The 18,560-nt window shown below is 38.0% G+C and overlaps 1 protein-coding gene across 21 annotated transcripts in view; it reads left to right on the forward strand.

Moving 5' to 3' along the window:
- The window catches only part of MPHOSPH9 (M-phase phosphoprotein 9), a 71,642-nt gene that overhangs the window by 8,540 nt on the left and 44,542 nt on the right, over positions 1-18,560 (forward strand). For 9 of the 21 annotated variants that reach the window (XM_049101564.1, XM_049101547.1, XM_049101552.1 and 6 more), the window contains 6 exons: positions 1,107-1,260; positions 9,060-9,149; positions 9,356-9,876; positions 10,741-10,864; positions 14,925-15,015; positions 16,463-16,599. In XM_049101564.1, coding sequence (XP_048957521.1) covers positions 1,107-1,260; positions 9,060-9,149; positions 9,356-9,876; positions 10,741-10,864; positions 14,925-15,015; positions 16,463-16,599 — 1,117 coding nt within the window. The remainder of the gene's footprint in view (positions 1-1,106; positions 1,261-9,059; positions 9,150-9,355; positions 9,877-10,740; positions 10,865-14,924; positions 15,016-16,462; positions 16,600-18,560) is intronic. The other 12 variants (XM_025473704.3, XM_049101553.1, XM_049101560.1 and 9 more) reach the window with 4 other exon arrangements.

Consider the following 18,560-nt stretch of genomic DNA (forward strand, 5'->3'; position numbering starts at 1 on the left):
TAAATGAGAATGACCTCTTAGACTGGATTTTATTTTATTTTTTATTTTTTATTTTTTATTTTTATTTTTTTTTAAAGATTTTATTTATTTACTCATAGAGACAGAGAGAGAGAGGCAGAGACACAGGCAGAGGGAGAAGCAGGCTCCATGCAGAGAGCCTGACGTGGGACTCGATCCAGGGTCTCCAGGATCACGCCCTGGGCTGCAGGCGGCGCTAAACCGCTGCGCCACCGGGGCTACCCCCAGACTGGATTTTATTTATTTATTTATTTTTATTTATTTTTTTTAAGTTTTTATTTATTTGTGATAGTCACAGAGAGAGAGAGAGAGGCAGAGACACAGGCAGAGGGAGAAGCAGGCTCCATGCACCGGGAGCCCGATGTGGGATTCGATCCCGGATCTCCGGGATCGCGCCCTGGGCCAAAGGTAGGCGCCAAACCGCTGCGCCACCCAGGGATCCCCAGACTGGATTTTAAACAGAGTTTATTGTCCTTAATTATGCTTTGTGTTTTTATAAAGCAAATCTGAAATAACTTCCTCTCAAGTTTGGGAAAGCAGTCTTCCTGGAAAGAATCAGTGCTATTTTACACAATGAATAGGCTAAGTCCTGAATATTTGCTGCTAATTTGCTTGGCACAGCTTTTATTCAAAGATAGTTCAAAGATAAGCATCGGCTTATCAAGCCCACTTTGGGGGATCCAATTAACAAGACTTGACTACAGTCTGGCCAGTAGAGAAAGAATCTTCACTACAAAAAAAGGGCTGTTCTTACAGTAGAGTGAAATAATCCTCTGGAATGATTGAGATTGGAGAAGCTGGGACCTTTTTCTTATTGTATAGCAGAAACTTCTATTTTCTGCTAGTGCTTTGGAGTGTTCTCTCACTTCTGGAGGTCTTTCTGTGGGGTTCTTTAAAGAAATATGTGCTGTCTTTTTACTGCTGTTTTCCTTTTGTGGACAAATGTGATCAGATTTTAAACAAATGAGATGCCCTTAAGAAGGATTAAATATCAGTGGTTTTGTACTACTCTGCTAAACTTGAACTGCTGAATTATTCAACACTTTGTAGAATGAAGAAAACCATTTGAATTATTTATGTTTCAACAGAAGTAGTCCCCACCTTAGTACAAATGGGGTATCCTCTTTCTCAGGGAAGACCAGACCATCTGTAATTCAAGGTCCACTTGAAGTCCTCACCTCTTTAATGCAAGAGCTACAAAACAGTGGAAAGACTGATTTGGAACTTTGGAAAAACTGTGAGGTATCTAGTTTTGTTTTATTTGTGGAATTTTAAAAAATATATTTGTAAATGTGCCTCCACTAAACTCTAAATTAATAGAAGTTTATATGTTAAAGAGTATGATATTATTGCTATAATAAAGTGATCAAATATAGTAATTGGGGAGCAACATTGAACGAATAAGAAAAAAGATGATCAAAAGTATGTTTGAACAAATATTGGTGATTAGACTCTGTAATTTATATTTTATTTTATTATTTTTTTTTATTTTTTAAATTTTATTTATTAAGTCGTGGGAGACAGAGAGGCAGAGACATAGGCAGAGGGAGAAGCAGGTTCCCTGTGGGGAACCCGATGTGGGACTCGATCCCTGTACTCCGGGATCACACCCTGAGCAGAAGGCAGACGCTCAACCACTGAGCCACCCAGGCGTCCCAGTAATTTATATTTTAAAGGTCAACTAAAATGCTAGCTTTGTTCAGGGAAGTGAAAATTCCAGTATTATAAAAGATTTTATTTATTTATTCATGAGAGACAGCGAGAGAGAGAGGTGCAGAGACACAGGCAGAGAAAGAAGCAGGCTCCATGCTGGGAGCCCAATGTGGGACTGGATCCCGGGTCTCCAGGATCACACCCTGGGCCAAAGACTGTGCTAAATTGCTAAATTGCTGAGCCACCTGGGCTGCCTTACTGTTACTAATTCTAATGTTTTAAGTAATTCATACAGAATTGTTATCGTTTTGAAAAACCCAAATCCTTTGAAATATTTTGATTACTTCTAAATTAAGGTGTCTATTTAGTAATGCCTTATCACATGTAGTTGTGATATATTGAATTATGTTGATTTTTCATATTGGTAGTTCTTTCTTTGGTCCATAGGTTTTTTATTTTATTTATTTATTTATTTATTTATTTATTTATTTATTTATTTATTTATTTTTGGTCCATAGGTTAAATTGTGATATAAACATTTAACAGTTAAGAGAATACATAAATTTTGTTTCACAGAAAAATGCACTAGTTAGATTTTTCCAAGGCTGGATTTGGTAATGCTTTATAAAAATGTATAAAACATTATTATTATTAAATTCTTTAGGGAACAATGGCTTTTAAATGTTTATCATACTTTTAAGATCATTATTTATGTTATTTTCCAAATGTATTATACACGGAATGAAGGAATACCCCTGGTTTAAGGTTCAGTAGGAGCCACCCCTAAGTATAATTATTTGTATTCATTATCCAGAATCATTGAAGTTATAAAAATGACCAATTATTATTGAAGACTTTAAGAAAATTCAGTTATGTTCTGTACAGTTTTTATATTTTTTCTGTATGATAATCAGTATATGCTAAAGTAAGAGACCTATAGAATGATGTAATTAAAAATGGAATGTTTTGTGAAATGTTTACCATAATATACTTACTCATTAGCTTATGAACCTGTATTAATTAGCATGCTTTTAAAAAAATAAGGCATTACTCTTCTGGCAAATTCACAGTTTATTTATTTTATTTATAAAAGATTTATTTATTTATTCAGAGAGAGAGAGAGAGAGGCAGAGACACAGGCAGAGGGGAGAAGCAGGCTCCACGCAGGAAGCCTGATTCGGGACTCTATCCTGGGTCTCCGGGATCACACCCCAGGCTGCAGGCGGCGGTAAACCACTGTGCCACCGGGGCTGCCGGCAAATTCACAGTTTAATTAGAAAAATGTTACTTTTAGTACTTTGAAATGGGCATCTTAGTTTCAGAATATATTTGTGAATTTAAGATACAGTTTTTTGGGGCACCTGGGTGGCTCAGTGGTTGAGCGTCTGCCTTTGGCTCAGGTTGTGGTCCTGGAGTCAAGTCCTGCATTCGGCTCCCCATAGGGAGCCTGCTTCTTCCTCTGCCTGTGTCTCTGCCTCTCTCTCTGTCTGTCATGAATAAATAAATAAACCTAAAAAAACCCACCAGATTTTTATAAGCCAGCATTCCAACCAGATACTTACACTTTAACATTTGAACCAGTTTCTATATACCCCTTCTCCTTCAGCTGTGATACAATACTATTATTTTATTATGTTTAATAATAATTGACTACTTAATTTTTGTAATGTAGACATGTAATTGATTATTCAGTGAATAGTTTTTTTTTTAAATTTATTTATTCATTTGAGAGAGAGAGACTGTGCCCGTGTTTGCACAAGTAGTGGGGAGGTGCAGAGGCAGAGGGAGAAACAGGCTCCCCGCTGAGCAGGGAGCCCATTGGGGCTCTACCCTAGGATCCCAGGATCATGACCTGAGCTGATGGCAGATGTATAACTGAGACACCCAGGTGCCCCCCACTCAATAGTTTAAGATACTTCTTTCTTTGACAGAATATGAAATATCCTTCTAGTCATTTCAGTAGAATTTCCACAGTGTATTAGTGTGTTTTGTGTCATACAAAAAAAACCAAAATCTTCTGATGTTTTAGTGTGTACCATTTTAGGAAGAATTGGAAGGCTAAGGATTGTGCAAGTCTTATTCCTGACTCTTCCCTAAATTTCGTGCTTTCATCTTCATTTCAGAAATAGTAACATTTCTCTGATTTCTACCATTTATAAGGGAAAATCTATGTTATTTATTTTTTTTTTTTTAATTTATGATAGTCACACAGGGAGAGAGAAAGAGAGGCAGAGACACAGGCAGAGGGAGAAGCAGGCTCCATGCACTGGGAGCCCGATGTGGGATTCGATCCTGGGTCTCCAGGATCGCGCCCTGGGCCAAAGACAGGCGCCAAACCGCTGCGCCACCCAGGGATCCCGAAAATCTATGTTATTAAAACAAAACATAAAACCTTCTGTGGAGCTCAGAGCTCTGGAGATCTGATTTCTTTAGAATTTCTTTCTAAAACCTCTTCCCTGAAATTCCTTTTTTTTTTTTTTATATAGATTTTATTTATTTAATCATGAGAGACACAGAGAGAGAGACACAGAGACACAGGCAGAGGGAGAAGCAGGCTCCATGCATGCAACCTGACGTGGGACTCGATCCCGGGGCTCCAGGATCACGCCCTGGGCCAAAGGCAGGCGCCAAACCGCTGAGCCACCCAGGGATCCCCTCTTTCCTGGAATTCTTAAGTTTATTGTTGCTTAACCTTGAGAAGGTTATACATTTTGATTCATGGAGAATAATTTTTAACACATTTACATAGAATTTAATATATTCTTAAATATTTGCTGTTTCTAATATTTCTGTAATGGTAAATTTTTAAAGCACATTATTAGCTAATTTGTCTTAATTCATTATTTTAGCACTTAGGGTTACTGATTATGTATGAAAGAGCAATGGTTATATGGTAATAGTTACTGTAAGTGTACCATTTATTATCTATTTGCCAAGCAGTAAACACTTTTTGTCAGTGGTTTTCAACCTCATTAGACCCAAAGCCCTCATTTTATAATTTTACAATTAAATTACTAATTTACAAATACATTTTACAATTTTAAAAATAACATCTGCTGATATTATCCTGAAGTGAACTTCACAAATATATCCTGCATGTACCCACCTCAAAAACTATCATCCTCTTAACTGTGACATGGAGGAGGAATAAAAACTTATTTATAATATCAAAACAGATATTTCAGTATATAAGTTCTCAGGTACATCCACGTTAGAAGACAAAATGAAGCACAGTCAGGGGTTTGTATGTAGACTCACCAGGACGGCAGCAGCTGCAGACATGGACTGATACAACTGTATTGTATTGATGATCCAGCATGGCATTTGGTGACTTGATTTTCTTTATTTCTTTTTTGTGTGTGTGTGTGTGTGTGTGTGACTTGATTTTCTGAAATGGTGATCAATTTCTGATCAAGCTCTGAGACAAACTTTAACATCTTTGTGGTTGGATTCCTAGACAATTTGGTGATTGGAAAGCTGTGCAAAATACATGGTATTTTTATAATATAAAATGGACACAATAGTTTTTCATTGTTGGGGACTGTCCTGTGATTTGAATCCCTGGACTGCCCACTAAGTGCTGGTAGTGCCTTCACTATCTTTGTGACAGTCATGACCTCACAGGTTTTCAAAATACAGTTCCCCCATTGAGATCACTGCTTCACATGCATCATGTTTGAATTTAAAATTTAATCCTCCCAGCCACCTATGAAGTATTACTCTTCTCATTTTTTTTTAAAATTTTTTATTTATTTATTTATGATAGTCACACAGAGAGAGAGAGAGAGAGAGAGAGAGGCAGAGGCGCAGGCAGAGGGAGAAGCAGGCTCCATGCACCGGGAGCCCGACGTGGGATTCGATCCTGGGTCTCCAGGATCGCGCCCTGGGCCAAAGGCAGGCGCTAAACCGCTGCGCCACCCAGGGATCCCTCTTCCCATTTTATGAATTCATAAGAAGCACAAGTGAAATTTACTTGTTGAAGACCACACAGTTTATTAGTGGAGAGCTGGGAATCCCTAGGATGTCAAAGCCAATGGGATACTTATGAGGCCAGACTACAGCAACCCCTTTTAGGCTAATAGCATCAAAAGCTGTGTGCAGGGGAAAGCTTTAGTTAGATGCTCAAATTCTCCAAAAGTATGTAAATCGCAGGTCATATAATTAATTTTAGTTAGAAATGAATAATAGTAATTCTGTGAGTAATGTTATTTGCTGCATTTATAATGTTCTTAAATATGTTTATTGAAAATTAGAATATTATAAAATCTGACTAGGAGAACAAAATCTTCTCTACCAGTTTATATCTTGGGTAAGCCCTATTCATTTGTATCCTAAATAAGAAAATGATAATAAGGATGGGATTAACATTAAGTATGTCACATAATATGAAGCCATATTTTTTTGGTTATGTATGTTAGTCTGTCATTGTAGTTTTGTTTTGTTGTTATTGTAGTTTAATACTGTGTTATTAATAACTTTATCAGGTTAAAATAACGCCTAAAGTATTTCTTAAGTTAGTGTAACTTAATAAGAAAACTGTTGCCTGATTTCTTGTTACTTCATGTTTACTTCATGTTGTAGATAAATTGAGAAGATAAGGATCTGAATTTGATATAGTCTACCTTAACCTGAAGCTAGGTGATTTGGAATTAATACTAGCTATCAGTACTGTTCTATTTCAATTTGAAGGTTTCCTTTTCCTTTTTTTTTTTTTAAGATTTTATTTATTTATGCATGAGAGACAGAGAGAGAGAGAGGCAAAGACACAGCCAGAGGGAGAAGCAGGCTCCATGCAGGGAGCCCAATGTGGGACTCGATCCTTGGTTTCTAGAATCCCACCCTGGGCTGAAGGCGGCGCTAAACCGAGCCACCAGGGCTGTCCTGAAGGTTTCCTTTTCTAATCCTGAGTTTTTACTTTCTTCTCTTTAATACTGTTATATAGCTTTCTTTCTTTTTTTTTTTTTTTTGTTTTGTTTTTTTTTTTGGTAAACTATTTATTTATGAGAGACACACAGAGAGAGGCCGAGACACAGAGGAAGAAGCAGGCTCCTCTCAGGAAGCCCGATGTGGGACTAGATTCCTGGACCTGGGATCTCACCCTGAGCTGAAGGCAGATGTTCAACTGCTGAGCCACCCAGGCATTCTTGTTATATAAGTTTCAACTTAATTCTGCTCTGTTGTGGTTATAGAACTGGCTTTCAGCATTAATCTGAAGGGCCTCTAGATTGTGTAGTCTGTAGTACCAAGAAAAAAATCAGCTACAAATTCACATTATTTTTAAATATTTTATTTATTTATTCATGAGAGACACATAGAGAGACACAGGCAGAGGGAGAAGCAGGCTCCATGTAGGGAGCCCGATGTGGGACTCGATCCCGGGTCTCCAGGATCAGGCCCCAGGCTAAAGGCAGCACTAAACTGCTGAGCCACCTGGGCTGCCCCTCCCCCCCCCCCTTTTTAGTAATTCTATCCCCAACGTGAGGCTCTAACCTCAGGGCCCCAAGATCAAGAGTTGCATTTTCTACTAACTGAGCCAGCCATGGGCCCCTGAAATTCCATTTTTATACACTCAGACTGTCTGAGTGCCCACTCTTTCCTTGCATTGTGTCCTAGATGCTGGAGACAGGTTAACAAAGTGAACAAGATGCTCTCTCATGCGGTAAATGTTATAAAGGCAATACACAGGATGACAGAGAGCAACTGTAGAATGGTTTGGGGAAAAAGCTATCTTTGAGAGGGTGACAGTTAAGCTGAAATTGCAGAAAGGCAGAAGCATAAGAGCAAAGAACTTTCTGGGTAGAGGGTACAGTGACAAAGCTTTTGAGGTAGAAGACAGTTTTGGCATGTTTAGGGAAAAGGTAGAGGCCAGTGAGGCTGGTGTGCACTGAGAGAGGGAAAGAGAGGGATTAGATTGGGAGTTGTGCACAGGCCAGTTCATTCAGTGCCCTATAAGGAAGACAGGAGAACAGTTGAAAGGTGTTTTTTTTTTTTTTTTTTTTTAGTTGAAAGGTTTTATTTTTTTATTTTTTATTTTATTTTTTTTAATTTTTATTTATTTATGATAGTCACAGAGAGAGAGAGAGAGAGAGGCAGAGACATAGGCAGAGGGAGAAGCAGGCTCCATGCACCGGGAGCCTGATGTGGGATTCGATCCTGGGTCTCCAGGATCGCGCCCTGGGCCAAAGGCAGGCGCCAAACCGCTGCGCCACCCAGGGATCCCTAGTTGAAAGGTTTTAAACAGGGAAGCTATTTTTCATTTTAGCTATTTATTCACATTGTGTATTATTGCATAAAGTCTGTTACTGAGAGTACACTAGCCTTTTTTTTTTTTTTTTTTAAGATTTTATTTATTCATGAGAGACAGAGAGACAGAGAGAGAGAGGCAGAGACCCAGGCAGAGGGAGAAGCAGGCTCCATGCAGGGAGCCTGATGTGGGACTCTATCCCAGGACTCCAGGATCATACCTCAAGCCAAAGGCAGGCATTCAACCACTGAACCACCCAGGCATCCTTGAAAGTACACTAACCTTGAGACTGAATTTAGCCTCTGGAGATCTCCTTGCCCCCTTTTCTGCTATGTTTTTGTAGCCTGGTTATGAGTACTGGCTCCTCTTGAGAGTCACTTTGGATCAGGACCTAAAAGTGACTGGAGGGCATGCTAGGCCAGTTCACAGTGAATTTTTCATTCCTTTTTCAGCTGTAGTGCTTAAAAAACACTTCAGTATCTGACTTGAAAACTTTTTTTTTGTTTTTGTTTTTACTTAAATAACAAATTGGGGATTTAATTCCTATAATACTAAATTATTTCTTGTTTTAAGGTGTGGGATTCTGTTTTCTAAGAATTATTATTATTATTATCTTTTTAAAGATTTTATTTATTCATGAGAGACACAGAGAGAGAAGAGGCAGAGACAGAAACAGGCTCCATGCAGGGAGCCTGATGTGGGACTTGATCCCAGGTCTCCAGGATCACACCCTGGACTGAAGGTGTCGCTAAACCGCTGAGCCACCCAGGCTGCCCTCTAAGAATTATTTAAGAAAATCTTTATTACCAGGGAAGGAAGAAAAATTTAAGACAAATCTAAAGTAGATTTGCCAATTCTTGATGAATCAAAATGATAGCAGATGACATCAAATTAAGATGTCATTTGAAAAAAAAGATTTACCCACACCTTCAAATTTACCCAGACTATAGGTTACATAAGAAAGAAGTGATCACGCCTGTGCCTTTGTATTTTTGCATTAAATATGGCTTTATAACTATTTAATTCAGCTTATACATTTTACATTAAAAATAGATTTTAAAAAAGCTCTTTCCCACTGGAGGATTTTTCTGTGAAATATTACTTGAAAAATTATTTTTAACTAAAATGTCTTTTAATTTAATAGACCAGGTGGTTACAGCTATTCAATTTGGTGGAAAAACAATGCCAAGAACAGATAGTTGCCCAGCAGGAACAATTCCACAACCAAATTCAAGTAAGTTGTTATTTATATTGATTCTTTTTTTTATAAAACTAAGACTTGCAAGAAGCAGCAGTTAATACTTTATACCAGTTTTGTTTATTTTACTTAAAACATTCTATAGAGTAATAGCTCATATTTTTAAGCAATATTCTCATAGTATTTACGAAAATATAAGGTTTAGTATACTTTCTTACCCAAATCTGTAATTTTATTTTCAGCGTATACAAGAGGAGATAAAAAATTTAGTCAAGTTACAGACCAGTAATGCTTCCTGGGCTTCCTATGATACTTCTTTAAGCAAACAATTCTCTTCAGAAAGTCAAATGGGTTTTTTTTCTGAAAATAGTGAGAGAAATGAACCTATTATCAGTTATCCTAAGTCTAAAGAATACGAAATGCAGCAAGAAACATCCACGTCACAACCAGACTGCAATGTGGATAGTAGCTCAGTGAGCAGTGGGTATGGTACCTTTTGTGTCTCTGAATTAAATACCTACAAATCTAAGGACTCTAAGGAGTTCATGGAGCACGCAGAGGTTTCTGAAGGAGAGTTTGGTGCACCTTTGGGGCAGACAGAGTCACTTGTAGATGGTGTAAAAAACAAGAGTTTTCATATACACACCGCCGAAGAGTTCTGTCCATCTTTAAAGGAAGATATTTCCATTTTTCCTGGTGAATTTGAACACAGTTTTCTTGGCGAAAATAAGATTTCAGAAGTATACAGTGGAAAAACAAATAGGTGAGTAGAATTTCTCCATCATTTGAAGGGAGGTTTACTTGTTTGTTAAATTTAGAATCTTTAAATCAAGCTCCTTTTTGAGAATAAAATGAGATGTATTTGAATGCTTAGCTTTACCAAAGTCTTGTATTTATTGCCTTTGGCAAATGGAAATAAAGCATACTATGTATTACCAACATCTGACTTTCTTTCCATTTGCAATGTTGTAGGACTACTAACCTCTTAAGGTGGGAGGCCTTGCCAGAAAAATACCGTTCCTATTTTTCTGGTCACTATAAACCTGCTAAAAATTAGAGTATAGAAATATATCAACAGTGGAATTTTGTCACTCATATGCATGTAATTTGAAACCAAAAATCATACACAAGCATACTCATTCATTTTTGTATATAAGAGGAGCTTTTCTAAGTTTAATGACAACTATGGCTGGATATTTGTAAAGCAAATAATCATTTAAAATTATGTCATTTACCCTAAATGTTCAGTTTTATACTTGAAAATGTGTCCTCTAAAATAAGTAGTTATAGCAACACAGATCTAGTGTAGCTGTGAGTATAATTAACAGTCCTTATAAATAAAGAAGCTTTTGCTGTAGAGATATATTGAGTACTTGAATGGGCCACTATGATCAGTTTTGTTTTATTCTGTGGCTACAGCTGTATGTATTATTAATCACCATTAGTCTTGTTCACTTTGCCTTTGATAATAAAAAAATGTAAAAAGAAGTGTAGGTGAATTGATAAAAATCCATCCTTTCTCTGCTTTTAGAAAACTCAAAGTATTTTCCACTGGCCAATATCTTTTAGTTTTATGTGTAAGGACAGCGTCTAAAGAGCATAATTTCGATTTTCTTTTTTTGAATAGCAAATCTATAACATCATGGGCACAAAAGCTGAAGCAGAACCAGCCAAAGAGAGCGCTTACAGAAGAAGGGTGTTCAAAATCTATGCAAGGAAATGAGCAAGCCAGGAAATCACCAGTTGAGAAAGTAGGTGATAAGTCATTTTATTCTGGGATGCTTCTGCTACTGATAATTATATTGGCTTTACTAGATGCTCATCAACATAAGTTTTTTGCCTTTTCTTTTGTAGCATTAATTTGTTCCATTGACTTGTCTCCCTTTGGGTGTCTCAGAGGATTGGAAGCAATGATTTGCTCTATGAACTGGTTCTTTAGTAGTCGGGAAATCAAAACTAATGAGGGATAAAGTACTACAAAATATGAAAAACATTTTGTAAAGGTCCTCTTAATTATCTTTGTACTGCAGCTGTTTACGTTTATTTAGCCAGAGAGTAATCCATTTAACTTTTTTTTAAACCCTCAAATAATTTGTATTACTATTAAGTTGTAAGAAGTAGCACCATATGTGTGAATGCTTCAAGACAACTCCATTTGTAATCCAAATTATGAGAGATTAAATGTTTAAAGTCTTTGTGGCCCTTTTGCTAATCTAGCAGCTGTTTTTGTTAAAGAGTTAGAGATACTGAGTAAATTTTAAACATCTTTGAAGCCCTTTTGGCCTAAATTATCATCGAGTAACATTGTTTAAGTATAATATATTGAAATTGCAAAATCCGGTTTCTCTGAAAACTTGATAACTTTAGGGCAGCCCTGGTGGCGCAGCGGTTTGGCGCTGCCTGCAACCTGGGGTGTGATCCTGGGGACTTGGGATCAAGTCCCACATTGGGCTCCCTGCATGGAGCCTGCTTCTCCCTCTGCCTGTGTCTCTGCCTCTCTCCTGTGTGTCTATGAATAAATAAATAATAATAAAAAAAATCTTAAAAAAAAAACTTGATACCTTTAGAAATTGGCCACTTTTTTTTTTTTTTTTTAAAGATTTTATTTATTTATTCACGGGAGAGAGAGGTAGAGGGAGAAGCAGGCTTCATGCAGGAAACCTGATGTGGGACTCGATCCCGGGTCTCCAGGATCACACCCTGGGCTGAAGGTGGTGCTAAACTGCTGAGCCACCTGGGCTGCCTGAAAATGTTTTCATACATACTAGTTTTTCTTCTGTTTTTACGTGAACTAAAACTCAGTTTTGGGGAGGCTAGCAAAAAACCGGGTGACGGGCACTAAGGAGGGCACTTGATGGGATGAACACTGGGTGTTCTGCTGTCTCTGCCCCTCTCTCTGTGCCTCTAATAAATAAATAAAATCCTTTAAAAAACAAATAAAAATAAAAAGACAGAACAAACTCTCCTGACAGAGAGTCACCTGAAGAGCTTAGAAAAATCTACTTATGCCTGGCCAACAACACCAGGTGGTCTGCCTTCCTTGGGCAGGGGTGTGCCTTATGCATTGGGGAGTGTAAAAGCTCCTCAGGTGATTCTGAGTGCTGCAAAGCTTGGGAATCATTGGCCTAGTCTATTGTCCTGGATTCCATGGAGAATCACCTGAGAAATGCCCTTGAGGATAAGTCTGTCCTGTCTGGTGGAATGCTCTGCCTCTAATGTCAGCAGGGCGGAGATAGTTCCCTTTGAGCTTTCCCTTTTCTTTAATCATCTCTTGAACCAGTTGTGTTTTTCCTTTTTTTAATTAAATTTTAGTCGATTAATTTTTAAAAGATTCATCCATTAATTATTTTAGAGAGAGAACGGGCTCATGCCCACACGGGAGGATGGGCAGAGGCAGAGGGAGAGAGTCTTAGGTAGACTCCCCATGGAGCTTGGAGCCTGATGTGGGGCTTGATCCCAGGACCCTGAGATCATGACCTGAGCTAAAATCAAGAGTCAGACCCTCAACCAACTAAACCACCTTGGTGCCTCTTTGGTTTTTTTTTGTTTGTTTGTTTGTTTTTTTTTAAAGGTGAGTGATATTTTTGGTAATAAATCATTATGGCAAATCAAGTTTCATTGATACTGGAGTATTAAAAGATTTTCAGGTAATGATAGTTGGTGAATCCAGGCTCCACACCTGAAATGCTTTTCTTACCTGCATAATTCTGAACTAAATTCTGTGGATTCACCAAGTTGGAACTCTATTTCATCTTTCCTCTTCTCTAGTTTTTTTTCTAGTTTCAGTCTAAATCAGGGAATCCTTATGGTCAGAATTCTCTTGGGGTCCAGTTTTCTCTTTCTGCAATGGCAGTTTCTTTTGGGTACTATTTTGAAGCACATCTTGAAATGGCTATTGTTTAGCATAAGGATTTTCTTTGGGGACAGACTTGACATTACCATTTCTGGGGCAGCAGGACTTGGGAGTGGCTTCTCGGATGGACAACTGGACTGTTGCTGCCATTATTGAAGGTTTCTATGCTAGGTGTTGGCCAGCTTCTTGGGAAGGACTTTTCATGGCTCCATACTTTTCTTTCTCATTAAAAGCCAGGCCTGGTGTGCTCAGTACCGCAGCAGTGGTAGCGGGCAAGATGAGCCTCCCAGCCCACTGTTGTTGGCTGAGTGCATGAAGGTTTGGCACAGCAGAGTTGGGAAGAAGACAAAATGTGTTACTTGGTATTTTTCACTTAGTCTTCTGCTGTCAGCTTTTTCTGATCTGTTCAATACTGAGATTTGACAGAAATTTGAACAGGTAGGAGTTTTAGAAGAGACAAAAGATGACATAGGAATTTCTCATTTGATGAACAAGAGACTGAATGGTACCTTAGGAGGCTGAGGTGGAGTGCCGTCCCTCCCCTCAGTATCCCTTTACCTTTGCTATAGGTCCACAGATGATTATAAGCAAATGCAACTTAAATACTTTTTAACGGCAATTAAAAGTTTGATAATGGTGAAACTGATAAGAAAAATTCTGATTAAAAATAGTCTTTTTACATCTCTGGAAACAGATTTCTTGTGACAATTCCAGAGATACTATGAGGAGCAGTTAGAGTTTTTTTATTTTTATTTTTTACTTATTATTATTATTTTTTAAAAATATTTTTATTTATTTATTTATTCATGAGAGACAGAGAGAGAGAGATAGAGAGAGAGAGGGAGAGGCAGAGACACAGGCAGAGGAAGAAGCACGCTCCATGCAGGAAGCCCAACATGGGACTCGATCCCAGGTCTCCAGGATCAAACCCTGGGCTGAAGGTGGTGCTAAACTGCTGAGCCACCCGGGCTGCCCAGCTTAGAGTTTTTTTAAAAAAATTTATTTTTAATTTTTTAATTTTTTTATTTTTATTTTATTTTTTTTTTTATTTTATTTTTTAATTTTTTAATTTTTTTAAAAAAGATTTTATTTATTTATTCATGAGCGACACAGGCAGAGGGAGAAGCAGGCTCCATGCAGGGAACCCAATGAAGGACTTGATCCCGGGACTCCAGGATTACGCCCTGAGCTGAAGGCAGACACTCAACCGCTCAGCCACCCAGGCATCCATAGCTTAGAATTTTATTAGAATTGATGATAAGCATTTCGAGCTTTTTCTGGGATTAGTAACCAGTTGTCTATATGTAAGACATAGTTTACTACTCGAAGTTCATATTAATTACTGAATGAGGTCTTCAGAGTTTGAATTATTGTACTTTTAATGATAAAGATGAATTGTTATGGCTTTCACATTTATTTTGACACTAAATGACTTCAATTCCAGGCACTTTGAATTTCTTTTGGATGGAGCTGGCAAATTATAAATACATTTTCATTCTGAACTCTTTAAGTAGCACCAGCTCCCAGTGTTCTTCCAATTCCACAGAAGCAAAACAAACTTTTGTAAACATACAGGAAAAGAAAATCCTTCACAGTTAATCCCTATCATTTTGCATTCTTGTAATCGTGTGGAAAACCAGGCTTTCTTACTTTTTTTTTTTTTAAAGATTTTATTTATTTATTCATGAAAGACACACAGAGAGAGACACAGGCAGAGGGAGAAGCAGGCTCCATGCAAAGAGCCTGATGTGGGACTCGATCCCGGGTCTCCAGGATCACACCCCGGGCTGCAGGCGGCACTAAACCGCTGTGCCACCGGGGCTGCCCACTTTCTTACTTCTTAATGAACCCCCTTTCTCTGTGCCTGTATTTGACACTTGGCTCTCATTCCTTGGGTCAGCAGTTCGTGCCTAATGATTTTTAGCTGTCAACTCATAGTTTTCTTTCTTGCATTATAGTCTAATTTCACTGCTGCTAAGCATCCTCATGCTTTTTACCTCAATAGACCGGATGAGAGTCCAGATTCTTGGATGTCTGATTCAGGAACAGGTATGATAATTATTTTTTTATAACAACGTATCTGCATTTCTAATAGGAAGATAATTCTATACAGTGTATCAGAATGGTTTCTGTAAATCTGTTACATGTTATGTTGTGCCTCTGCTAAATCTGACTTCTTTACTTGGCATTAATTTATTTTATGCATTTTGAAAGATAGATGGAAAAAATACTTTAAGAGTTATTTCAAACTGTTGCAAAAATCATATCAGGATTTTCCAGGTGCTCCAGAATGAATTAAGAAATTCAAACCCTTTGTTGAGCCATTCTTTACTCTCCATGGTAAGCTTATTTTAGTTTTAATGATGTAATATACTGATTTTTTCTCCCTACAATCTCACATCCAGTTTGTCAGGATGAATTGGCTTTGCAGGATGAAAATTGCCAGAATTCAACCACCGTCATGCTGTTACCCTCATAGAGCTCCCATTGCGTGTCACCTGGGTTCCTGCAACTTCCTGCCCAGCCTCCCTGCCTGCACCCTTGCAGCCTTCCATCTGTTCTCAACACAGTAGCCTATGCCATCCTTCTTAAAGATGGGTCAGATCATGGGACTCCTCTGCTCAAAACCCTGCTGTGCTCTTTCCCTCAGAAGAACAGCCAGAGTCTTTATAGGCATTCATAGGCCTTGCAAGACCTAGCCTTGTTCTGTTTGACCTCATTTTCTGCTACTCCCTTTCTTTGCTTCAGCAGAGAGGCTGTTTTCTTAAATGTGCCAGATATGTTCTCCTTTGCTGCTTCTATATTTGAAATGTTCTTCCCACCTCTTATATAGGGGACCTCCCTCATACATGGCTAAAATGCTTACTCTGTCTTGTTACCTTGCAGTGAATCAAACTCTGAACACCCCTCCACACACACTACATATTCTCCTTTACTTGATTTTTAAATCTTACCATTAGGGTGCTTACTCCTTCTGACTTACTGGGTACCTTGTGATTTACTTACTGTTCATGTTTCACATTTGCTCCCCAGCCTGGCATAGTCAACACTCAATATGTATTTGAACCATTGAATTCTTTATATTGCTTCTTATGTACTGTCCATAAAGAAATTGTTATATTTTAAGAAATATATTTTAGATTGCACTAGTTTATCTTGACTTTTTTTATTTTTTTAAATAATCTCTACATCCAACATGAAGCTTGAACTCACAACCCTGAGATCAAGAATTGCATGCTCTATTGCCTGAGCCAATCAGGCACCCCATATCTTGCCTTTTAGTAATAATATATTTCAGTCTTAAATATTTGGAACCTTAAATCAGAACTCTTACATGCTAAGGCATTTAAGAGAGTCTTTGCCATCAAAATTCAACTTCCCACATCCAGATAGCCTAAAACTAGTTACTGCTCATATTTGATTTTCTTTAGAAAATTAGAAATGTAGAAATAACTTATCCTAGAAAGCACTTAGCATTTTTGTTTTCTTTCCTCAGTCTTCTATTCTTTGTATTTGTGCACAATAGGACTGACTTACTGGAAGTTGGAAGAGAAGGACATGTATCACTCCCTGCCTGAAACTTTAGAGAAGACGTTTGTACCGGCCTCCTCCACAGATATGTCACCAGGCCAGGTAATTTAAAAACACATTGTTTGTTTGCATTATACAATTGTAGTTAAATACTCCATTTCATTATAAATTTTGTGTTTTCCAATTTCTGATACATTGACAAAAGCCTAGGCTTTAAATTACACCTGCTTTCATATTTGGTCTCTCATTCATTGCCTATAGGGTCATAGGAAAGTTACTTAAGAGTGGAATTAAAAGTGCCCAGATAATGTGTTGTAAAATTAAATGACATGATTTTGTGCCTTCTATTCTAAATACAGTAGGTCTGCAGACAACTACTTCTGCTCTTCCTACACCTGGATTTGATTCTTCATCCTATTGCACCCTCCTGTTAACCCATTTGTATCATAATTTTGAGTATTTTAATTTGATGTAGTAATTTTCTTTGAGCAAGAGATGTAAATATTCTCTTTGTTTCAGAACAATAAATTAAAACTAGCTTGTGTACATCCATGTACATATCTCACTTCTGTATTTTGTTTGGTCAGGTGGTAGAAGGTAGTTTGGGGAAAAGGAGAGGTTACAATGAAAGTAATCAGAAGAGCTGTAAGCATGAGTGACCTGCATCAGTAGGGCAGTGGGGAACAGCGTATGTGTGGGGCAGAAACCCCACATGTGCATCAATCAAATCAGTTCTCACAGTGGGGCAGAAACCAGCATTCCATCCTTCAGGGAAGGAGCGGAAAAAGAGAGAAACAGACAGAGGAAGGCTGAGAAGTGAGATTATGAAGGGCCAAGGTTTAGCGGGCTTTGTGATTACAGGGCTCACTGTGTGTGTGTGTGACATAATCTGCACCATCAGTAAATGAATAAATTGGTGATTCTAAGATACTATCACTTTTTTTTTTTTAAGATTTTATTTATTTACTCATGAGAGACACAGAGAGAGAGAGAGAGGTAGAGATACAGGCAGAGGGGGAAACAGGCTTCATGCAGGGAACCTGACATAGGACTCAATTCTGGGTCTCCAGGATCATGCCCTGGGCTGAAGGCGGCGCTAAACTGCTGAGCCACCCAGGCTGCCCGATACTATCACTTTTAAGGCTTCTGTTTCATATTCTAAGCCCCCAAAATTACAAAGAAAACACTGATAAGGTAGAATTTATATTTTATTCTTATTAAAGGGCTTGTAGACCTAATTAAACATTGATTTTTATCAAAGAACTCTTATACACACTTAAAAAGAACAATATAAGTGAAATGTTTGTTAAAACTTCTTAACCAACAGAGGCTTACACTGTTTTCAACTCAGTGTTGGTTTCTGTGTTTTCCCACACAGTTTTCCTTGAGCGTCAAAGAGCTTTGAGGATTTGGCATTTCTTTAAAAAAAGGAGGAAAGGGCTTGGTGCCGAGTTTTTACTTGGCTTTAGTAGTTATATGGGACTGGCCTACATTTGGCTCCCAGATGGGGGAACATTGCTAAACATACAGGATTCACCATCCCTTAAATATTGGTTCTCAGGGGTTCTAGTGTAGTCTCTAGGATTTTCTTCTAGACTGCTGACACCTGTTTGGCCAATTTTGATGTCTTCAATATTTGCTTATGAGAAGGCAATGACAATTATGATGCCACAGTTGCTCCTTGACCAAAAGCAATGTGAGATGCTATTAATTATAAGAGGCATCCTCACTTCAGAGATGTTAAAATATGAAATCATAGAAGTAGAAAATGGTGAAAAATAGTTCCTCGTACAGTGAGTTCTCAAAGAGGAATTCCAGCTGCTCACCCAAACCAACAGGCAGGGATTCCTCAGGCTTGAGGCCACATCCATAGTGCTCTGCGTGTTAGGGACTAGGAGTTGATAGGGCCTTTAGGTTGTTCGTATATAAAAAGTAAAATTCTAAAGTAGGAATACAGAAATTATGGTAAATTGTAAGGGTTTACATTCAACAAATCAACGCCTTTACACACAGTATTTTTTAAGATTTTATGTATTTGAGAGACAGGCAGGGGGAGGGGCAGA

Source organism: Canis lupus, chromosome 26 (assembly GCF_003254725.2).
Source record: "Canis lupus dingo isolate Sandy chromosome 26, ASM325472v2, whole genome shotgun sequence".
Lineage (NCBI taxonomy): Eukaryota > Metazoa > Chordata > Mammalia > Carnivora > Canidae > Canis > Canis lupus.